Source organism: Procambarus clarkii, chromosome 22, assembly GCF_040958095.1.
Source record: "Procambarus clarkii isolate CNS0578487 chromosome 22, FALCON_Pclarkii_2.0, whole genome shotgun sequence".
NCBI lineage: Eukaryota > Metazoa > Arthropoda > Malacostraca > Decapoda > Cambaridae > Procambarus > Procambarus clarkii.
In genome coordinates, this window is record NC_091171.1 from 41,900,628 (window position 1) to 41,915,270 (window position 14,643).

A 14,643-nucleotide genomic window follows, 5' to 3' on the forward strand; every position below is an offset into this window, starting at 1 on the left:
ATTGTATTGTTCCACATCGCTTACCAAGTTACTTAGCAAGGTTTAAGTTATAACAATTAACTTCTGTTGTACTTAATTGATCCAGACTGGTTGAATTATTTTACTGAAGTTAAATTACACAAGCATCTAACGGCAGAGCTGTTCCCGATCACCAAAATGGTTATTTGAACTTTGAGAAATAGTGGACATATCAACTCTGATGACCTATGACCGCCAGGTCACTCCGCCTTATAACTTAGATCTGATTCGTGACGTCAATGATGGTGACTTAACTCAATAATTAGAATACTCTTGATATTGTACCCAGTAATATTATACAATACAATTTTAATACAAAATGAATAAAGGCTAATTTCTCTAAATAAGTGAATACTATAGACTGGTTCATTATACGCAACTATGAACAGAGACGCCCGCCATTTGTGACTCAGACCTGCTAATCCCCAGAGGAATGTGCATTGTTGAGGTCAGGTCCCTACACAAAACTTCTGGAACCTTCTGGAATAATTCTTACAACCAGCCTAGTTTGTTACATTGAGAATGGTCCAGGATGGACCAAAGCGTCGTCGTCCCTTCATTTTCTAGTGTGTGGATTGGTCAACATTTGTGTTTTGAGTTTCTTTTCTATAATAAAATACTCCTTTGCATACAATTCTCTTGAGTTTTTTCTCAAATTGATTTTACTACCACAGTTAGAATCATCTTGAATTGAGTAGTAATTGATGGGCTTTATCCTTGAATGATACATTACCATTCAAGCATAAATTTCTGCTAGGTGAACAGAGGTACTAGTAAAGAGTTACTAGTACCTCTGTTCATAATTCTAGTGTAAAAATGCATTACTTCCAGTGCCAGTTTCTGAACTATGATCCCTCAGTTGCTTCCTGAGCCAGGCCTTGTGGTTTACCCAGGACTCAATTCACACTTCAGGCTCTAGTTGACCATTCTGGTTCTACACCAGGCCTTGCTTTTGGTGGTAGTGCTCTGTGTTTTCTTCTCTTGATTGCTTGTGGGGCATCACCACTTTTTATTGTAGTTTCATCGTAGCGGCCAGTGCTTTCATATCCACTGTCTTGGGTGTTGGGCTCAATTTGACCTTACCTTCTTTCCTCAAAGATGAGTTGGGTTGTTTCCCTGCCTAAATCCTGCTCATGCACAATTGGAATTTCCACTGTTTCTGCATTAAATTTTAATCCATCTTTAATTACTTTAAAGTAATTAAATTTTATCTACTTTAAATTTAAAGTATGTCTTCTTGCTTTTGAGTGTCTTTCTTTTGAGGACGTCTGATCAAGGCTGTCTTTTTATTCCCACTGGCCACAGGTAATTAGCAATCAGTCCCAGAAGTCAGTTTGTATAGGTTCTGGCTCAGAAAAACAGATGAACCACTCATAAAGTAGTATTTCATTCCAAACAAAAATCCAGCTTTACTAATCAGTCTAGCTGTGATGCACAGTAGCAAAACTACTGGTAAAGCTTGTTATTTACATCTGATGCTTTTGACTTTATTACAACATGTGGCAGCATGACATTTTCAAGAGATTCTTAGACCTGCAAATGCTGTACATAGGCGGTGTGAGTGTTAATCAAGTGATGCTGGGTGTTGAGAATGACAATTATGCCGCTGCACAACAATAACTGAACTCTGTATTGCTTCTTGGTTAGGCTAATAAGGAATTATGCATTACAATATTATGATATGTTGGTACTCACCTAGTTGTGCTTGCAGGGGTTGAGCTTTGGCTCTTTGGTCCCGCCTCTCAACCGTCAATCAACTGGTGTGCAAATTCTTGAGCCTACTGGGCTCTATCAAATCTACATTTGAAACTGTGTATGGAGTCTGGTGGTGAATGATCAGTGCCTACCAGTATACTTACACCACCACTGCCTACATATACCCACATTCATTCATCCTGTTTATGCCTATATTTTGATATATACAGTGCTGGCATATGTACAAATGGGACATTTATATTTTAAAAGATATTTATTGGTTGTATTTGAAATTTATCTCAAAAGTGCTCTGGATTCGTTTTGGAGCATCTGCGATGGAAGTGGCTCTAATAATACTGTTCTATACTACTGTACTGTATCTTTTAGGAGCTTATTGATGATGGCATGATATTAAAGTTAATTTTCTCTAGGTGTCGGAGATGGAAGCAGCTGCAGAGAGCCAACAGATGAAGCTTAATCAAATGGAAGAACACATTGTTCTGTTAAAAACACAGCTTAAGGATGTTCAAGAGAAACTTGAGATGTGCAATTTCTCCATTCATGAGCAGTCAGTTGATGAGACAACAGCAAGCATGCAGGTTATTATCAACATCAATTCAGAATAAAAAATTTGAAGGTGTTAACAAGTAAAAGGTTGTAAAGTGAATGATGTAGAGAAAGTTAAAAATTGTTATCAAGCTTGTTATTGTCTAACTTAGCATGTAAGTGCATTTAATAACCTCTGCCTTAGAGGGAGGGGGAGAGTGGATTTTTTATATTTACCAAATGTTCCAATATTTTTTAATCCTTACACAACCACGAATGGTCTAATCATTTTATTTTTACTCCTGGGGAAGACAAGCCTAATGTTAGTCTGATTGCGGCACAGCTGTATTTAGTGCTTGCATTTGCTAGAGTAAATATGTTTTGTTCCAATATTTTTTAATCCTTACACAACCATGAATGGTTTAATCATTTTTATTTTATTCCCTGGGGAAGACAAGCCTAATGTTAAAGTCTGATTGCGGCACAGCTGTATTTAGTGCTTGCATTTGCTAGAGTAAATATGTTTTGTTTTATGTAAAAATGGTGCTAATTCATGTTATGAGTTAGTGTTACTATATCAAAATAATAATAGGAATGTTCAGTAGAGGAAGTTCCAATGCACAGTATACAGTGTATAATCTTTTGAAAAGAAAACTATGCATGTTTGCTGGCTGGTGCTTATATTCAAGCACATCACCACACATTGTTTCTATCCACATCTCTCAATATTTATTTTAATAGAAAAACCACCTGACTACCATTTCTGACTGGTAAACTTCACATAGATTCAATATGTATGTGATTAAAATTAATAATAACTATTCCAAAAACTAACGTTTTGGCATTCATAGCAAATTGGAACCTTTCTTTACTTTGAGCTTCAATAGCCAATCATGGCATGATGTGGGCTAGGAGGGACTTTTTGTTGAGGATCCTTATAACATCTTTGTTTTAATTCCACAGAGTCAAATTATGACCTTGTCATGTGAGAAACAGGAATTAGAGGTGCAAATGTCATCTATGAAAGCTGAGATGAAGACTGACAAGCACAAATTGGCTAAAGCAGAAGATGCTATAACCAGACTAAAAGCAGAACTAGAAGAAAAGGAATGTCAGTGTACTTCATACTACAATGCACTGGAGGTAAGTTGCACAACATTTAGCTTGTTGTGAGCAAAATAATTGCAATGTTGTCTATTTGGCAACAAGTTATGTTTTGGTGTCAAGTACCTCTTGTCATTGTTTACTCAGGTTAGGGCCAAGCACCTGTGTTTACTTCTTTACTCTGGTTAAGGCCTAGTATGTTTGCTTACTCATTTACTCAGATATATTCATGTTTGTGATGCATTTACTCAGGTCTATGCATGTTTGTATAGACCATGCATAAATGCATCTATGCATTTACTAAACTTGGGGTCCAAGCAGATTTGTAAATTTATTCATTAGTTCGGCATTTAGTTCTTCATAGTAGTAATAGAAACGACATTTTAAATTGGTGATTATACTCATTTTCTTCAACCTTTTCTATATCTTATATTTTGTTATTTTTTGTATTTTTTTCTTGTGAGAACTAGAGATTCTCATGTGTAGAAACAAAATGAGAAATTAGACTGTTGTATGGGGTGATGAAAATCATGAGATACTGTTTATATATATATATATATATATATATATATATATATATATATATATATATATATATATATATATATATATATATATATATATATATATATATATATATATATATATATATATATATATATATATATATATATATATATATATATATATATATATATATATATATATATATATATATATATATATATATATATATATATATATATATATATATATATATATATATATATATATATATATATATATATATATATATATATATATATATATATATATATATATATATATATATATATATATATATATATATATATATATATATATATATATATATATATATATATATATATATTTTTTTTTTATCATCATATAGGTATAACCTTTTGTACACCCTGAAACCATTCAAGCCATGGAAACTAGACATGACAGGGCTGGTCTCTTCGAGATGATTAAAGTACTGAACAAATTGGAGGCTATTAGCCCAGACTACATCTTTAAAGGGTCGATGTAATGCAAAAATGGGGCAACAGCTTCGAGGTCAACAAGCCTAAATGTAGGACAGAAAACAGGAGGTACATTTTCACTCTAGGATTTTAACCCATGGAATCGCCTACCTGCTGAAGCTGTAAATACCAAGACATTGCTACCTTTTAAAATCCAGCTAGAAAAAATTCTCGGGAGCATTGGTGGGACCTTTGAAAAGCCACTTCTTCCTGTCCCCATCGAGGCCACTAAAGATGGTGGTCCTCGGGTAAATTCAGGTAAAACATGCCATGCCTCTGACGACTCACAAATGTCTGCTGGCTACCAAGACCAGAATCTGTTCCACTCAAAGAGGCTAAAAGGAGACTGCAGATCAGAGATCACCACATAGCTGACAGAAGAAAACAGAAAGGTGCAGCACTCCATAGAAAGAAATTGCTTGAAAGCATTTGTATTCCTGACTAACCATGTGATTGCTCGTTACCATAGCTCAATCATTACCTCATTACTTCTACAACCTAAGATCCTAGCCAGCCATGTTAAATAAATATTAGAGTAATGGAAGCTGAAATAAGATAGAGGATAATGAGTAGGATAGTGGTATGAGAGGTGAATCATATAACGAAAGGAAGGAAGGAATGTTGGTATGAGAGTTATGAAAGGAATGAAAGCTAGTAGGAAGTGAAACTGGAGTATGGAAAGACTCAAAATGCTACTGCCTTGCACCAGGAATAGGAATATGTGCTGGGCAGTCCATCTATTGTGCTGGAGCAGGATGTAACCCCTAGCCTGAGTCTTATGATCCACTCCTGATGAGGCCAGGATATCAAATATACACACAAAAGGCTAAGGCCAGATCCTTGGGGTTAGCCTCACCAAACTTTGCAGGGTGACTGGAGGGTGTAGGGGGACAGTCATAAGAGTTTTGAGATCAACCACCATGCTCCCTTTCATGAAGTTGATGGAGATGAAATGATCATAGTTTTATCATTTGTAAATTATAATATTCAGAGGGAATACATAAGTTGTGCAACTACTTGGAGTTGACCTGGGCACAGCCAGGTACCTCATCTCACATATACAGTAATTTAAAGATGCATTGTGATTAAATACATTTGTAATTTTTCAGCAAAATAAAACCGACATGCAGGAGCTTAGAATGGAAATTGATAGCCTGAGATTGGCAGAGACTGACCCAGCCAGAAAAGGAAACTCTCTCTTTGCTGAAGTTGAGGACCACAGACAGGCTATGGAGAAGCAGTTACTCAGTTACAAAACTAACTACACAATAGCTAAGAAGCAGAATGAACTGAAAAGTCAACAGATTAATAAAATGAAGGTATGTAAGTTTTCAGTTTTTGTTTAAGCTTTCATAGCAATGAGCTTAATATTCTTTAAATGTAGAGTGATCAACCATAGAGTTTTGTTGTACAGGTATTTAGGAACATTTGTAACTGCTGTTGCACATATTTTCTCCTCTCACAAAAATGTTTGTTTTAATGCCATATTTCTTTAAAGCTTGTATTGCTCTGATCTTTGCCCCGTTGACCCCCCTTTTCTGTGGGGAACCCCTTCGGCTCCCTGCAGCTATCAGGCTAATATGCGATACATCAGACCAGGGCATTAGTCAATGGAGTTCAGTCTACCGGGGACCACAAGCCAGAACCTGGGCCCCCCTCAGAGAGGCATAGGGGGCAATGGCCCCTGGAAAAAACCCCGTGGTTGGGGGTTTTCCTTATCTGCTATCGACTGGGGTTAGGCACCCAGAAAGATGGGCATAACAAAACAGACTCCACAGATCTTTCATAAACACTTGCTTTGGGGGACCAACCTAGTGAGATCAGGCCTTGAGTGTACTGCACATTACAGTACGTGAAATGTTCCTTTCTGAACCGAACACTGTTGCTCCCATTCTCTTTCTTCTCTCCATGCCTTCCCTGTAATAAAGGCTTTTGTCTTGGGTCACTTAAAATAAGAGAAATCTGAAGTCAGGTAACCCTGTTGTTGTTTAGGTACTGACATCTGGGGTAAGAGTAGAGACCTGGTGGATCAAATAGTACTGTAATTGGTGTGCTGCATGACAGTCCCAGTAATGCCAAACAGTGCTTGGTAGAGCTTCAAGTTCACCTGAATATGGGTCAAATCTAGCTGAACTGAACTTCCTCCAATTTCCCTAGCACATGTTTGACCCAACAGAGATCTTTGGAAAAATTCCAGCTGCAATAAATGAAAAATATTGACTTGTAACTGCTTCAGATTCTATCTATAATGCAAGTAAGATCTTGTTGTATGAAGAAATCATGTAGCCTGTTCAGAAAGAAGCTTTTCATGTACAGTACACTTAATGCCTGGTTTTACTTCATATAGTGTAATTTTTTCTGGGTTTCTCGAGTACAGTGTAGTAGTCACAGGAAAGAATATGAATAGGAGGAGGAGTACCCTCATATTTGCTTCCATGGGTGACCAAAGCCTACTGGTACCTAATCATAGATCAATATTAATAGATATTTTGGTATAATAGCATTGTCATCTATACAGTAATATTGATATAGAATATTTCTTATCTTTTCAGCTGCAGTTGGCTTCATTACTAAGTTTGAGCAGCGTTAAATCGGATGGGGATTACCTCACTCGTCTCGAGGAATCACTGGCAAGTGCAAGAACCCAACTAGAGAAGTTTGCAAAGAGGTGTCAGGAGCTAGAATCTCAACAGGATACCACTTCTAGTTCTCAGGTGGGCAAATATCGCATGTTAACTCATTTGTCTTGTACAGTTTTGGAGATTGGTTGCATCAAGGCCTGTAACAGATCATGAATTAATTTTGCCCGAATCATTACTCTTCATAAAATCTGAGAAATATACATGCATGGTTTTCAAATGGGCATTAAACCTCTCATACTTGCTAGCCTTTTGATTTGTTGGGAACAGCTATCAGCATGGTCACTTCGCAGGCTCAACAGAGACAAAAAGTTTGGTTATATTAGGTTAATTATTAATCTTCTATTTATTAGAGTTTAACTGAATTGTTTTTCATTTGCGATCCCTGAGATATCTGAAGACTGCCTTTGCGTATCAGCTTGAAACTTTCAAAGACTTTGTACAGTGATACAAAGGAGATTTCTGTTGATTTTGGGCAAGTTTTTTAATAATTTAGAAATCATTGAATAGTTGTGGGACCTCGACTTGTGTTGTAATTCTGTTCACGGTACTTAAAAATAAGGATTGTTTCTTCAACAGTTCCTTAGGCAGTAGGGTAGAGAAACCAAGAAAGGCAATAGTGCCAACAAGAGAACTTAAGCTGATAATCAGAGATCTGTTTTATTAAATGGTTGAAAACTATTATTACTTTGTGTACACAGGTCAAAACATACAAATGGAACATCACTTGCCATATACAAAATAAAAAAATATAAAATATTAGACATACTGTACATACCTTCTAAAATCCACTATTATATACCTCCACTTATTAATACTTATTACCTTCAGTTATTAATAAAGGTATACTGATATCAATATTTTGACCAATTACCTATACAGTACTGATATTTTGATAATATAAAAGTACTGATACTCTGATATCGATATGTAATATTGTAAGATGTTAGGCCTTTTTAGAGAACTAGTCCTGCAAAACCCATTAAGTGAAACTATGTTAAATGTACTCCTTTTGCTGAAGGTCACCAGTGATTATTAATTGGTAGCTTTCAATAAAAAAAAAATGGGTCTTTTGCACAAACACTCAGTCTTGGAGAGCTATACAATCGCTTTCTCATAATTTCCTTTCCTTCAGTCTTGGAGAGGTTTTGGTTAAGATACCTTACATCCCCACTATGTTCAGTTAGAAACTGAATAGAATTGTGTGTGTGCTTCAGAAGAATAGGAAATATCCCTTTACAGTACAAAATATGTTATAACACATTTAAGATATTCTACTTACAACTTAGGCTGAGGGGAGATACCAAAATGCTAAAGTTCAACCCCCCACTAGCATAACTGAGTGAAGCAGTAGATGGGTAGAGGGTAGAAGAGGGTGGTAGGTGGAGCAGAAATGGGTAGGTGCTAGGATAGGTTTGTGTGTGTGTGGGAGGGGTATGTTAGGATTGGTTAAGTTAGGAGTAATTACTTGATCGTGCTTGCTGGGTTTGAGGGTTGACTCTTTGCCTTTTCCACTTACCCTTTAACCTCTAAACTGTGCAACTCCTTAAAAGTACTATATCAGGGTGTGCATGACTAAAAAATATTTAAATCAAATAGCAGTTGGAGCACAGGGGATAATTGCAGATAGCAGGTACAGCAGTGCAAGTGTTATTCAACTGGTTTACAGGTTCCTGAGCCTATTGGGCTCTGACCTATCAACATTTCTGTCTCTGTATGAAGTCTGCCTCCAACATTTCATTTTATAGTGCATTTGGCACTACAAAATGACACTAAAAGGTTCTTTCTAATGTCTTTGTAGCTTATTTGGGTACTTAGTTTCCACCTGTGTCTTCTTGCTTGAGCATCTCCCATTCCTAATACAGCACAGTAATTTGTTCTCGTCTTCCCTGTCATCTTCTCTTGATAATTATATGTTATAGTCATGTCTTCCCAAACGTCTGTCTTCCAGTGACGTGAAGTGTAATTCCTTTAGTCTCTCCTCATAACTCATCCCTCCAAGAAGTGGTTGACAATTGGTCACTATTCCTTAACTGTTCCTTAACTGTTCACTCAGGAGTAATTGAAGCTTGGTTGCTAGATAATTGGCAGATTGTGCTCCAGTGAAAATTGATAGGGTAAGGCTCAAGATATACTGTGGGCAAGAGCACTCTAAGCCTGCTGATATGAATCAGAAGTCATTCCATTTTTTACCCGTCTGTGTAAACAAAAAATTAGGTTTGAAGAGGTATCCATTGAAATACAGCACTGTAAAAATAGGCTAATACCACATAAACCGATCCCAATATGCTGGTACATCTCTACTTATTATATTTGTATCTTATCTATCCAAATTTCACTTAAGGTGTCTGTGCCAGGAATTCTACAACCCAAAAATTGCCTCAGACCAATAAGTACTCAACAAAAGTCAACAGTTAAAACAATAACAAACTCAAACATTCGGACAGCATGCAGCATCCTTATTGAACTCATTAAACATGCTACATATAAAAGCTCTACTTGCGTGCTCATGCATGCTCTATTTCTTCAAAACTTGAATCTGTAATATTAATCCTGACACAAAGAACAATTACTGTATCTGCCATAACTAATTATTCTTATCATACTCAAAGTATAATAAGAATTCTCACTGATAAAACCAATATTTACCCTAAAAATTCAAGTAAAACTTATAGTATTAAATATCAATATAAAATGTATTTATTTGTAGGTATTCTCACAATTCTTAGGTAGAAACATGAATTTATCTTCAAATATGATGTGTTGGTGATGGGACACCTATTGGTGCCTACGGCGGTGAGGTCTATCACCACCTTCCCCACCTAATAGTTTTGTACCTGTTGTATTTTTTCAAATACAAATTTTCAAAAGTTTCAAATCTGAGTTTCAAATTCTTTGTCAAATCTTGCCTTAAAGTTGTGGATGTTAATTTAGCCAAAATATTTGATGTATTATTAGTTGTTGTAATATTGTAAACTCTGCAGTATGTCCATTGTATATAATTTTGTTAATGAGCATTATATTTATTATTGTTATTATTTACTATCATACAGTACAGGTGTAGGGAAAATGTACAATTATCAAATTAATTTATACCAGCATGCGATTAACACAATTACCTTTATTTCAGATATATATAGGGAAAGATGGAGAAGATAGGAACAGTTTGTTTCAAGGTTTATATTCTGAAAGTCAGTAAGTAAAGAATTTTACCATAGTATTTATAATAATTCTTTCAAGGTGACTAATTAGGTTCTGCTCTTAGGAATGCCACATAGTTCTCTATATTGTAGTAAGTACAATGAAGGTCTCTTTCAGCACATACAAGACTTTACTGTAATGTTATGTAACATTGTTGGAGTATTATGGGACTGGAGAACTGAAGTTTTCAGTTGCAACTTCATTGCAACATCTAGATTAAATATTAAGATACCCAACCCACACGTCTAAAAATAAATAGCGAAATAAAAAATAAAAATAAAGAAAAAAGGTGACATGTGAGTTGGGTGTCTAATTTTCAACCACATTGTGACTTGCTGTTTGGAGGACAATTACTACCATGTTGACTATGGTAGTAATTTATGAATGGTTATATCAATTTTTGAGAGGTGGGAGAGTTTGAACAATGTTTTGTGTAGCTACACAAACAGTTTCTGAAGATTCCATGATGGCAGGAGCTATGCTTAGTTCTCAAGGTTGCCACCAGGATTTATATTACTTCTACTTCAAATTGTCTTCTCATCATCCTACTATTGATGTAAGTTTTGCTAATATTTGTCTCACTGTCCTACTGGATAACCACACATTGTTATCACCATTCAGATTGTTAGCTAAATGTTGTTCACTTAAATACCCAAGTTTGATTTACGCAGGCGATGAGTCACAATAACGTGGCTAAAGTATGTTGACCAGACTACACATTAGAAGATGAAGGCCGTTTCGGTCCATCCTGGACCATTCTCAAGTCGATTGCGAATGGTCCAGGACAATCGACTTGAGAATAGTCCAGGACGGACCGAAACGTCGTCGTCCCTTCATCTTCTAATGTGTGGTCTGGTCAACAAGTTTGATTTACATTGATTGCAAGTGTTTAATCCAGCCACAATTGTAACAATTTGTATAAGTTATGAATAAATTTTTAATTCTAACATTAGAAAGTTTTGCAGCAGAGTTAATTATGGTCCAGGATGGACCAAAACATCATTTCTCAATTTTTTCAAAACCCATATTAGGAGATATTTAGGAAAGTGGTATAACAACAACAACCGCAAGAGCAAACAACCCCTTCCATAAAAAACTATTATTACAAATCCACTATGAGCTCACAATTAAACACTGAAGAAAGAATAATTAATATAATTTTAAATGGAGTGAAACTGACCACTACAGACCAAAGATTGGAATTCATTATTCTCGGCGGGCCACCCGCATCGCACTGGAAGGCAGGCTGAGCATTGCCGGTGAGCATACAACCCAGTGTCAAACCCTTTCACTTGCAATGTTTATATTTAATAATAAGACTAAGCAAAAATTCATGCATGACACTGCATCATCACGCACTGCATGTATTGTTTTAATGACACTGTAACGTACAATTGTGTTACGTTGTTGGGTAGATTAGATATACAGTACAGTGTTTAGTGAGTTTCATATTTATTTAGTAGTCCTGGGTACAGCAGTGTCGTAGACGTTGAGACGAAGCCTGGAGCAGAGCAAAGAGCTGAGTGAGGCCGGAGTCGTGGAGCTCTATGTGGGAGAGCATGGCGGCTCTCTTGTGAATTGTGAGTGTCTGAACTCGGGGAACAAGAGCGTGGCGGCTCGATGCGGTCGTAGTCTGCTGTCTGCTCTGTGTCGAAGCTGTAGCGTCTTGGGTCAATTAGAACTGTACACGCCGAGTGCTACATTGTTGACTGTGGAAATTGTACTGTTTGTTTATCTGGTGATTACACCTCAGCTCCCTCCAACAAGATGAGAAGAGTATTACCTGTAATTGGGGAAAGAATTGTAGCTTCTGTAATTAGTGCTAATTAGTTATGCTATTATGATAATGAGATAATGGAGCGAGTATAAGCTTACTTGCTACAACACCAAGGGAGTCATCAGGGCACAAAAGTGTTAATTAAGACAGCCCCAATAAACCATACAACCCTCTCCAAAAAGCAAATGTGGTATTCCAATTTACATGCCCCAGTGAAAGATGTCACCTTCGATCTACTGTACTTATATTGGCATGACCACCACAACGCTTTCAAATAGAATGACCTGCATCTATAAGCTGGTGACCCTAGAAACTATATGCAAAGTATACATAACACAACACTCACTAGGAACATGCGAGTAGAAAATACAACAATCCTACAGTCCACCACTGACCAGAGACTTTTGCAAATACTGGAAGCTATTCTCATGAAAGAAAGAAGACCCACCCTAAATATATAGAGAAACGACTTCAATACCTGGATATCTCGGATCCAGACCTCACTATACAGCACTGTAAAGTGACATCCCTACCGAGTTCTCCCCACCCATCGCCTTCCCCAGTGTTTAATTGGCATCCATCCCCATTATTTTCCTATTTTTGCACTTATTTGTGATTACTTCACCTTACCCCTCACATAACTTCATCTCTTTCACATGTGTGTATTTAAGATAAATTTGCACCTTTTATATTCATTCCTTACCCGAAGATGTTCCAGAGTAGAACGAATAGTTGTAGAAAATATACCCTTCAATAACCATTAGTTTCCTAACTATGAATTTTGGTAACTTGATTGCTCTTCTTAATCCTGAGAGTAAGAAAATATTTAGAAGTATAGAAAGCTTATACTACTGTATAAGATCAAATGGTAGCAATGGAGTTATGTATTCACCTACTGTTCATCTAGTTGTGCTTGCGTGGATGAGCACTGCTCTTTCGGCCTGCCTCTCAACTATCAATCAACTCTTATTAACTATTCCCCCCCCCCCCACCACCACCACCACCACCAAGAAGCAGCCCATAGCAGCTGCCTAACTCGCAGGTACCTGTTTACTGCTAGGTAACAGGGGCATCAGGGTGCAAGAAACTCTGCCCATTGTTTCTTGCCGGTGCCAGAAATCAATCCCTGGACCACAGGATATAATATATATATATATATATATGTATATATATATATATATATATATATATATATATATATATATATATATACATATATATATATATATATATATATATACATATATATACATAATAATCAAATAATCAAATTAACAAATTATATATATATATATATATATATATATATATATATATATATATATATATATATATATATATATATATATATATATATATATATATATATATATATATATATACACATACTTACATACATATACATATATACATATCAGTGAGGCAGTACACATCAAAAAGTCAAGACCAGCAATCAACAACCAGTTAACACATAATTACATCCTGCCCACTTCAAGACTCCGAACTAACGCGGAGACAGGATCCAATAACCCTGCCTTAGAAACACAAGTAGCTGCAAGTACATAGCCTGCTTATGTTGATGAGTGTAATACCCTATCAATATCCCCTATGTTATGCCATTCATCCACTTGTTCTGTACCACCTTACCCAAAGAGAATATAAGCATGATAAATTAGTCTTTGAGAATGTAAGGAGTGGCCTTGCGAAACGCATCCCTAGGCTTCAGACCAAAAATAAAAATATGAAAATGAACTTGTTAATTTTTCAACCTCCCCTGACAGTGAAGAAAAACATAAGAAATATTGAAAAGATTTGTATTAGAATCATTAATCTTACCCATCTGTCATATTCAACAATATATGTTAAGAATGCAAGAAAGACCTAACAAAAAATATACTATATATAGTATAGATATATATATATATATATAGTATATAAATATACTATATACTATATATATACTATAGTATATACTATAGTATATACTATATACTATATATATACTATACTATATATATACTATATATATATACTTTATATACTATATATATATATAGTATATAAATATACTATATATATATATATATATATATATATATGTCGTACCTAGTAGCCAGAACGCACTTCTCAGCCTACTATGCAAGGCCCGATTTGCCTAATAAGCCAAGTTTTCCTGAATTAATATATTTTCTCTAATTTTTTTCTTATGAAATGATAAAGCTACCCATTTCATTATGTATGAGGTCAATTTTTTTTATTGGAGTTAAAATTAACGTAGATATATGACCGAACCTAACCAACCCTACCTAACCTCACCTAACCTATCTTTATAGGTTAGGTTAGGTTAGGTAGCCGAAAACGTTAGGTTAGGTTAGGTTAGGTAGGTTAGGTAGTCGAAAAACAATTACTTCATGAAAACTTGGCTTATTAGGCAAATCGGGCCTTGCATAGTAGGCTGAGAAGTGCGTTCTGGCTACTAGGTACGACATATATATATATATATATATATATATATATATATATATATATATATATATATATATATGTTTCATTGAATATGACCGCATATTCTGTATTTATTATTTTCTGGTTTAGGGCTTCTATCCCTCTAACTATTTTC

The 14,643-nt window shown here is 35.6% G+C and overlaps 1 protein-coding gene across 4 annotated transcripts in view; it reads left to right on the top strand.

The window, feature by feature from the left end:
- Window positions 1-14,643, top strand: part of LOC123760022 (protein Spindly) — a 31,928-nt gene that overhangs the window by 6,178 nt on the left and 11,107 nt on the right. For all 4 annotated transcript variants that reach the window (XM_069328897.1, XM_069328896.1, XM_045745433.2 and 1 more), the window contains exons 4-8: window positions 2,145-2,312; window positions 3,223-3,402; window positions 5,516-5,725; window positions 6,959-7,120; window positions 10,176-10,240. In XM_069328897.1, coding sequence (XP_069184998.1) covers window positions 2,145-2,312; window positions 3,223-3,402; window positions 5,516-5,725; window positions 6,959-7,120; window positions 10,176-10,240 — 785 coding nt within the window. The remainder of the gene's footprint in view (window positions 1-2,144; window positions 2,313-3,222; window positions 3,403-5,515; window positions 5,726-6,958; window positions 7,121-10,175; window positions 10,241-14,643) is intronic.